The sequence below is a fragment of the Eucalyptus grandis genome, chromosome 3 (genome assembly GCF_016545825.1).
Source record: "Eucalyptus grandis isolate ANBG69807.140 chromosome 3, ASM1654582v1, whole genome shotgun sequence".
NCBI lineage: Eukaryota > Viridiplantae > Streptophyta > Magnoliopsida > Myrtales > Myrtaceae > Eucalyptus > Eucalyptus grandis.
In genome coordinates this window covers 21,615,025-21,624,795 of record NC_052614.1, presented here as the reverse complement: position 1 = coordinate 21,624,795, position 9,771 = coordinate 21,615,025, and the positions used below count along the sequence as shown (strand labels likewise).

The following is a 9,771-nucleotide window of genomic DNA, read 5'->3' as shown; positions in this document are numbered from 1 at the left end:
ATTAGTTCTTTTGAGGTAATTTTCGTCAACTCAACAAGTTTAGGAGTGTTAGAACCATTTAGAGGGTAGAAATATTTCCACAGAGTGAGTCTATTTTGAGAATATTGATTTATATTTTCTTTGCAATAAACTTCCTTTACATAGGTTAGGCATGGGACCTACTTTAATTGATGGAACAGTTCATCGTTAATTTTGTACTTCTAAGTGTCTGCTGATAACCCCAAATCACTCTATAACTGCATTTGATCTAATAAATGCAGTTGAATAGAACACATGAAGTGGTACAAGTGGAATGGTTACAAACACAGAAAGGGGCGGGCATGTCGTTTTTAGGAGTTCTTGTACCATACCGAATTGAACCATGGCAACTTAATCACCAATAACAACAAGAACAAGAACAACCCCTTTCCCATAAGTCGGGTTGGTCACGGTGAATTCTTTTTTGACATTGTGCTTTTTTTCTATCTTGTGCCATATCCTCCTAATATTCAACACCTCAGAAAGTATCGGCTCGCATCCTTCTTAGCCTCCCATTTTCCCCTTCACCCTACATCTCTGTCAGTAACGTATCATGTTCTAGATCATTAGAGCCTCTACTGTTTCTATATTTTAAGCAATTTGCAAACCATCTTAGAGAGTTTCTCTCGTCGTATCTTCAACAACGGAAGTCATACCAACTTATTCTGGGGCGCACTCACGTGGACTGTATCTTCATCAATATCTATACACCCACCAGAAGATTCTCATCTCTACTTCAATCATTTTGTGCGTGTCTTGATCTCTGACCGTCCAACATTCCTTGCCATCTACATTGTCAGCCTTGTCGTTTGTCTAACAGACTTACGCTTAAGCCTAAGTGGCTGTGTGATGGGAGATACACTTTCCACTTCTTTCATCCCTGCCTGTATCTAATACTTCTGCCAATTCCAAGACTGTAGAAGCTAACTCTCGTTAATACCGGATAAGGAACAAGGAATCTGCAGTTAGTTTTCAGAAAGATAGCATTCCTCACCAATTTTACTTGATATGAAATTTCATAACTTCCCTGACACATTCTATTTCTGGAGACGTCAAGTTCTAGAAAGTTCAGAAAGGGAGCTAAACGGTGTTCATGAAGACGACTCAATCCTATTGCTACTAGGTCTTCTTTTGAGTAAGGTGTTTCCCAAAAAGATGCTAAATTTTCATTTGCAGAACATCACATCTCAGAGTAACAAACCTTTAGAAAGGGACAAATATAGCGTCATAATGAATAAGGATCTGTATCGATTTAAAGTAGCAACATTGGGCATATGCAAAGATCTTTATCATAGAGAGTTCAAAAGCAAAATGACATTGATGCCAATATGATCCTATTACAATTCAAATTGATCACCCAAATTTATTTCTTCTTGCTTGCTAATCTTTGATGTTGGCATGTTGCTTGCTTCAGAGTAGGCTTGTATTCAATATTTCAAGATTTGCCCAATTGTAGTTTCGATATATGTTGCTTTATGTCTCAATATATATTGCCTTCATTTTCGAGGTAAATTACATAGATCAAGGAAAAGTTTTATCCATTGACTCCATTTGTTCTAATGAATCATATTTACAAACTAAAAATTCTGGAGACAGACCATACAGTAAAATTACGCATGAAAAGGTCAGATGATATTGCACAAGCAAATTAAAAGATTGGCAAAGTGGACAATACCTTAAGTTCAGCCATTGGGCTCGCAGATTGATCAGTCTCTTCTTTTAATTTGTCGTACCGCTCAATTACCTTGCTCATGCTGGTTGAAGAAAATGTGTTCAAGTATTATATTGACACTTTTGAGTAAGCATATCACACTACTGCTACTAATGAACAATATGCCAAAAAATGCTGGAGGCAGAAACAGATGCTTAAAACATTTTTTATGTTCCTTATACCATGATCACGGTTTATTATGCTTTCATTGCACCAAAGCTTGTATGAAACAGAAGTCTCAAAAATGAAGCCCCATGGCCAAAAGTTTCAAAATCATATTCGATTAACCTTCGATGAGCATATGCAACACATGCGCAAAACTAAGCATTGTTTCTCTGGTTTTAAGATTGAAAGACATCATATGTTGCTTCCATATACTCTCTCTCCATTTTCTGTCAGCATTGGCTTGAGGCCGACACTAGCTTGCCTATTTCCATGGGGTTATACTCAGTATAAGTTCATTTTCTTTTACTGGTATCATGTCCGATTCTAGCTATGATGCAGCATTTCCTTCATCCATTTTATTCTCAAGTTTCATGGTTCTTAAATTCAACAGCATACCCAAAGCTCGAGAGCATAACTTGGTTTATTTTTTTGACATAATAAAAGATAATTGATATGTTACAAGCTACTAATCATTTTTATATGTGGATGTTCCAAATCTTGGTGTGATTGATTAGATCTTAATACCGCGACTGTCCCAAATCTTGCTACTTACGCATTTTCAATACTTTGGTCTATAGGTTGAAGAAAAAATGTTCAAAGTATTATATTGACGCTTTTGAATAAGCATATCATTAATAACTGCTACTAATTAACAATATGTCAAAAATGCTGGAGGCACAAAAATCTTTAAAAGATTTTTTATGTTCCTCATACCATGATCACGGTTTATTATGCTTTTCATTGCACCAAAAGCTTGCATGAAACAGAAGTCTCAAAATGAAGACCCATGGCCAAAAGTTTCAAATCCTATTCAATGAGCCTTCGATGAGCACATGGCAACATGCGCCTCCTATTCAATGAGCCGATGAGCATATGGCAACATATGCAAAACTAGGCGCTGTTTCTTCGGTTTTGTTGGAAATTGTGATCCATTTCTCTAAAACTTTCTAGAAACTTCAAGATTGATATTAGCTAGAAAAGTCAAGAAAAAACCTTAAAAAAGAAAATCTAGTTTAGGTGGCAAAGAAAAGTGTAGAAGCAAGTCTCTAGAGGAAGAAAGAAGAAAAGGACAGCATTCAAGAGAAGTCCAGAATCTTCTAAGGCGGCTGTACTTAGTCAGTGAAATGCCTATAAAAAGCCGCAACCCATTGATGTAATAGTGTGAGAGGAGCATGAGAATATACTCCATATCCATGAAACTCCTCCACCAACACTTCCTTCAACTATAAAATTATTTTCATAAACTAGTGAAACTATCCTTGTCCCATAAAAATTTGTGTTTATCCCTTGAACTATCCCATCTCATCGCTTGTCCATCCTCTACAAACTATATCGCGTACACTTGCACACAACGTCACTAACCAAAAACTATAATATCAAAACCATGCTTCCGCACGCACACATCCAAATTTTTTTAACAGGTTTTAGATTGAAAAGACGTCACATGTTGCTTCCATATAATCTCTCTCCATTTCTATCAGCATTGGCTTGAGGTCACACTAGCTTGCCTATTTCCATGGGGTTATACTCAGTATAAGTTCATTTTCTTTTTACTGGTATCATGTCCGATTCTAGCTATGATGCAGCATCTCTCCTTGTCCATGTTATTCTCAACTATCCTGGTATTGCTGTCGGGCCATTCCAGTAGTGTTTTTGAATTAGTAGTTTTGTGGGGAGTCCATGGTTCTTAAATTCAACAGCATACCCAAAGCTCGAAAAAACATAACTTGGTTTATCCTTGACATAAAAAAAGATAATTGATATGTTACAAGCTACTAATCATTTTTATCCGTGGATGTTCCAAATCTTGATGTGATTGATTAGATCTTAATACCACGACTGTCCCAAATCTTGCTACTTAGGCATTTTCAGTACTTTGGTCTACAAATTGAAGGAACTAGGACATAATTCTTCTCATGTATTTCTGGCTATTTCTTTATTTGTGATAATGGATTAGTTGGTCTGCATATATAGAAATCCAAACCTCATGTTTGTAAGAGTAATGCTACAATAGGTTGACATTATTGAGAATTGTTATTTCAAAATAGTTAGGTAAAGTCGATTTACACGAACTGTTTGAGTTTGAGTATATGCCCCTGAATTACCGAGGTTTGTTTTTTGAAAATAGATCAACTATGTTTGAATTCAGATTCTTACACAGTACCCACCTAAGGCATTTGTAAAAAGCCAAATTTAGAAAAAATAAGAATACTTGCAATAAAATTTCTAAACAACAAAGATCCATTCTACATTCGTAGTTATAATAGCATCTTCCCACGACAACGTATAAGGATAACCATGTAAACGAATTTTTTACACTCTTTTGGATGAAGTTAAGAATACTTCTAAAGGAAATATCTCCTTTTCAAAAGAGACTTGCTTCCTTAAAAGAGCGAACAGATATTTCAAATCTAGCAAGAGAGCTTTCAGTTTTGTCTAAAAGCACCTGAAAAGTTCGACACGGTTTGGAGAAGTCAAAAATCTCGTTCACAACAAGGTTTAATTCTGGTTAAGTTGCGTGGTTACTTTGGTGGAAGAGTTATGAAAATACATAAAGAAAGGAGACAAATTTTTACTCTTTTCTATGTGAGATGAGCCTTCTACTTGATGTAGACAATTGCAATATTCTTTATTTGCTTTGGACTACAAGTGACTTAAGGATATCTTCACATAACTCGCATGAAACAGGCCAAGTCAATCTTTAATTACCTAACACGTACGCAAAGTGTAATATTGTGTTATTCATTATCTACTAAGAATTCTAAGATCTCACTTAGATAATAGCAAAGCACTAATATTGCATAAACTTCTAGCGTACTATTTCGTCTACTGTAGGACCCTTTACGGGGTTATATATTTGGATGTTTTAAAAAGGATATGTATTAATTAACCTACATCGCCAATGTAAGAGTTCAACAAGCAGCTTCCTCCGTCATTGTATTGGTGGTAAATAAAACAGTGGACAGTTACAATTGCTAAATCAATGAGGGATTGAGCCGTTTGTGGAACCATATTATTACACCAGCGATGGATGCTATAAAACCCGATGGATACTGCTACGCGGAGAGCCTTGAAAAAGTGGTAAACTGACAGTAGCTTCTTCTCTAGCTACTCTATAGCCTTCATTGCCTGAGTTGGACGGTACGCATACCAAATATCCCAAGACAAAGTCTTATTTCATGGCTTGCTCTTCTATATCGGCTGTCTCCAGAAAAAAGGATTACTCAAACTGGGATTTGCCTTGATGCTTGTGTCTTTTGTAAGCATGATGCTGAAACTGGATCTCATTCTCCTCTATATTCTCTGACTTAATCATTTCACAGAGAGGTTGGAATCATTTGATGTTTGCTATATCAGTTTCATCGACAGACTGATGAGTTATAGGATGGAGAAGTCGCTGGGTATTGGAGTCTAGCAAGGGAAAAACATTTCTTTCTACTTTTCATCAGGATGGTTCTGAAATCTTCTCTCTACTCTTTTGAATTCTGGTGAATAAGAAATGACATCAGAATTTTCGTTCTTCAACAGGCTTGCTCTGAAATTTTTCTCTACGCAATTTTTAATATGATGAGATGATCTGTTAGGAGAATAGTTGAAAACAACGAATGCTTGTTATGGAAGGTACGTGATAATAATTTTCAAGTCTTCTCCTATTCTCAATAAGATATAAGATCTTTTCAATGTTTATCAGCCTGTTTGAAATATTTCAGAGGTCCAAAAATTCGCGTCCTGATCAGACCAGCTTTAGAATGGATACCGATATCTTCGATCTTGCTACCTAAATGTAAAATATCTTCTCAAGGTAACATTTTTTGTACATTCATTTCCATTGGATGGCCCCTTTACCTAGACACCTCGTCTTCATAATTATCGCTACATATATTCACCCCTTCTTAAATCACCTGAGATTACAACATTGATGACATCTTTCAAACATATACTTGAAACTTAATTTGTTCACAAAATCCATATTACTTTCTCTCATTATTCGTCTGTGGCATAACTTCCACCTCTCTATATCATTTGCATCATTTTTAAGGTCTAAACAGCAGAAGCCTAAACATCTAAAACAAGAATTTAGCTCACGCCATGCATTTCAACTCATCTCCCTAATTAATCTTTTTCATCTTCCGAACATCTTAGCAAACAGACAAAAGATCTTATTCAAACCACATATACCTCGGAACCTTTTTTTCCTCGAGGTCACCATCTATAGTCACACTATTATTTCTACTTGAACTTGGATATGTTTTCCCAGATAGCTTGGAGACATGGAGAACAGTTTAGTAGAATGAACCTTCCAGGGCTCCTCAAAACGTAAGTTGTTCTCCCGCTCTAGTTATGTGTAAAACATTAAGGTAATGATGATACTATCTAATTGCGCACAATTAAATGTCATTTTAAATAAAAGCATTGTATTTTTATTCATGTAACATAATATATGCAAGGTATTATGACATATGTACTAGTATTGTGTAAAATCCTATATCACGTTCTATCCTTTTGGAGCAGGATCTATTCCAGTAAGTGTGTTTCACTAACGAACCCAGCAGACACTAGTGGACCTATAATGATTGTGAGGGCGTGGAGAGTAATTTGGGCCCCAATAATAGGTGGGGTTTATGGCACGTTTCTAATGTCACAAGGGATAAGAATGAACAAAATCACACACCATATCTGGAGAGTATTGTGAGACATACTAGGTAATTTGATACGTGATTGGCTTTATGGAACAAATGATGTGGCATCGAGGTAATCAATGGAAATGTGTGGTTATTGGACGATGGGAAGTGTATAAATAATACATGCCTTATGGCAAAAGACTCGGTGTTGTATCAAGGTGAATGATTTAGTTCCAATCTAGGAATCGCCTGGAATACCTCGCCGATTCAATTCCAAGTTGATTCTATTAAGAACTAATTCAGTTCTGATTTTGGGAACCTAGAATCAGCCTAGGACTGATTTGTTTCCCTCTTTAAAGGCCCTGATTCAATTCCAATTCCAGAATCTAGAACAAACCTAGACTAATTTGTATTCCTTTTCAAAGGCAGTACTAGGGTTGAACTTGTGAGCCTCTTCTTTTTCTTTGAAAAAAAATAAATAAATTTGCAACGCCCGAAATTTGAACCATGGTCTTTGGTATGATTAACTGACCAAGAATTGACTAATCAATATTTTCTATAATGAAACTACGCAACTTTCATATCTTATAATAATAATTTCGATTTCTACCCAAAACATAAAAATGGGGGTGCTTCCAAAAGGTAGAACTAGCTACAGCTGATTCTGTTCCATTTCCAATTCCACTTTGGAACCGAGGTAAGAGTCGGTTGTCACTTCTAGATTGGAACCAATCCACTTTAAAACCGATCACTCTAATATTGTACTACTTTACTATATGAGATTTCCAATAAAGGTGACTCACGTTTCTATTGATTCGATGAATCACTTACTTAGTGCAAAGGCTAAGTCTACTAACAAGCTTGTTTAGATTAGGGAAGAATTGAAGTAAACAAGATCCTAGAGCAATACAAGAGGTAGAGTAGATTTTTTTATCTTGAGATAAGACATTGTTCTAAAATAACAAAATCATAGCATACATTGCTAGTATGAAGAAAGTTGTACACATAACATCTTAATATTCTTCATTTAAGGTTTTAAACATTCAATCTCTCGCTATTCATAATACCAAAAAGTAGATTTGGGATTTTTTTTTTTTTGACACGGCCGGTGTATGCTATAATTACTCTTGAAAATGCTCTGTATATCATTTGAGGTTTAAATTATAGTGGATATGGATATGGTTGCAAAAAGATTTACTAAGATGGAGGATAAATATTATTTAGTTATGGTCTTCCACTAACTTAGATTCTCAAAGTGTTTCCAAAACCCAAAAGCTGGTTTTGCAGTAAAGAGTACGAGATTGTCATATGGACTATTATGCTAATGGTGGCCGGCACCGAAAGAAAATAAGAGAGCACATGGTGCACATGAAGAGAAAGGCGTGAACACTAGATTCGTTTCATTTGGAAGAGTGCCTAAAATACAATAATAAAGTCCAAGATAGAGGTTATAAATAGATGATGACAGTTCAAATAGAGAGATGGTTGGAACTTTTAAGATCTTTCAAACATCTTAAGCTTTCTTAGGCACTAGAATGATGTTGCGTTCAAGGACTAAACGGAGGTCGATCCTAGGTCAGTCCAATAGAAACGATAATGGAGTCACCCTTGGATAAAAGAGAAGGCCCGTTTCATTGAACTAAAGTCTCAATAAAAATCCCAAACCATGTAGTGTTTCACAACCTTCAGTTACTTATCTCCGTCTCATCTTACTTGATCCACAAGGTTAAGATTGTATCTCATAGGCTGGGGATTTAGGGCTAATGTTGCAGGGCTTAATTGGGTTTGTATATGAAACTTTTGGTGAACAAAACCAGTAATTTCTCCACTAACCAAATCTTGCTCAATAGCTTCGAATCCTCTTGGACTAAACACGAAATTAGCTTTTGCGACTATATGATAATGTCAACGTCACCATAAAAGTAGCATATCAGAGATGGCACAGGGAAGATGATCCTAACTGAGTCAAGTCCAGCAACCTAGCAACATCATCATCATCCTCATCCTCATCATCATCATCCTCTTTCTCACCTCCCTCCAACTAAATCTCTATGCACCTGGAGATCTGTCAATGTCCAACGGCTAGAAAAATGCTAATGCCAAAGTGATTAAACCTCCGGCGATTGGGGATCGACACGCATCGAATAACCACAGAGACCGCTAACGGCCACAAAGAACCTATTTGTTAAAGTGAAATGGTACAGAAAAACTTTACCTCTCCTTTTTTCATTAGAACTTTCTTGTTTATCCGTGCGACACAGCAGGAAAAATAATCTTAACCAGACGTACGGATCATCGAATGCGTAGAAAGAGCTCGGAAACGAGAGAGGGAAGCCACTGACCTGGAGCTGGCGAAGTCGTAGAGCTTGCCGGTGCTGGAGAAGATGACGACCCCGACCTCGGCGTCGCACAGGATGGCGAGCTCCTCGCCCTTCAACAATCCATTCCTCCGCTTCGAGAACGTCACCTGCCTGCTCGTCGTGTTGTCGATCCTCCGTATCACTATCTTCCCCCTCCCCATCCCCGTCAAGCTTGCGACCGAGCTTCAGCTCCCAGAGGAAGAGAGAAGAGAGAGAGAGAGACATAGATTTAAAGCGCGTGAGATCGATCGGAACGAGAAGAAAGAGAGAGAGAGAAAGGGAACGAAAATTCGGGCGGAGAACCAAGGAAGTCAAAATCGAGACCTATATTGGAACTGGAAACGAAAATAGCAGAAGAGATGGAGATAAGGCCTCCCGATTTACGCGAGAGTTTCATGAGAGAGAGAGAGAAAGAGAGAGAGAGAGAGAGAGGGAGGGAGAGAGAGATTTCAGCCGCGGGTCTCGCGATCGGATGCGAGGAAAGAGCGAGGGAAATATCGTTTCAGGCGGCGGCGGCGACGGGGAAGAAGAGGAAGAAGAAGAAGAAGAAGAAGAAGGCGACGGCGGAGCGCGACCGAGCCGAAAAAGAGAGGAGAACTTACAGGCGCGACGGCGGAGCTTCAACAGCGGTTTCGCGGCCGTCGTTTTTGGCCGTACTTGCACGCCAGGGCGCGATGCTATATAAGGAAAGTCCTATGTGACGGTAGCTTCAAAACCGCTCTCCCTCTCTCTCTCTCCCTGTCTCCCTACCCACCGGCGGTTTTGGTATTTGGTGACACGTGGACCAATCAGGTGCTCGGCTTATATATTATCCGGGGTTTTATGGGGCGCTGCGCCGGAGCGTATAGATCGTCGACACGTGGACGCACCCATTCGAATTTTTAAGTACTGTGCC

General features: G+C 38.0%; 1 protein-coding gene across 3 annotated transcripts; it reads right to left on the bottom strand.

The window, feature by feature from the left end:
- Positions 1-856: 856 nt before the first annotated feature.
- LOC120291479 (agamous-like MADS-box protein AGL21) lies at positions 857-9,508 on the bottom strand. Of its 3 annotated transcripts, none has more exons than XM_039308886.1 (4): positions 9,201-9,443; positions 8,859-9,059; positions 1,694-1,772; positions 857-941 (listed from the first exon to the last, which is right to left on the bottom strand). In XM_039308886.1, the coding sequence occupies exons 2-4, from the start codon at positions 9,035-9,037 to the stop codon at positions 909-911; spliced, it is 291 nt and encodes a 96-aa protein (XP_039164820.1). In that variant the 5' UTR covers positions 9,038-9,059; positions 9,201-9,443; the 3' UTR covers positions 857-908. The 3 variants fall into 3 exon arrangements, with proteins under 3 accessions (XP_039164820.1, XP_039164819.1, XP_039164821.1); XM_039308885.1 differs by lacking the exon at positions 9,201-9,443 and adding an exon at positions 9,479-9,508 and having other exon boundaries at positions 858-941; XM_039308887.1 differs by lacking the exon at positions 9,201-9,443 and adding an exon at positions 9,479-9,508 and having other exon boundaries at positions 859-932.
- Positions 9,509-9,771: the final 263 nt, after the last annotated feature.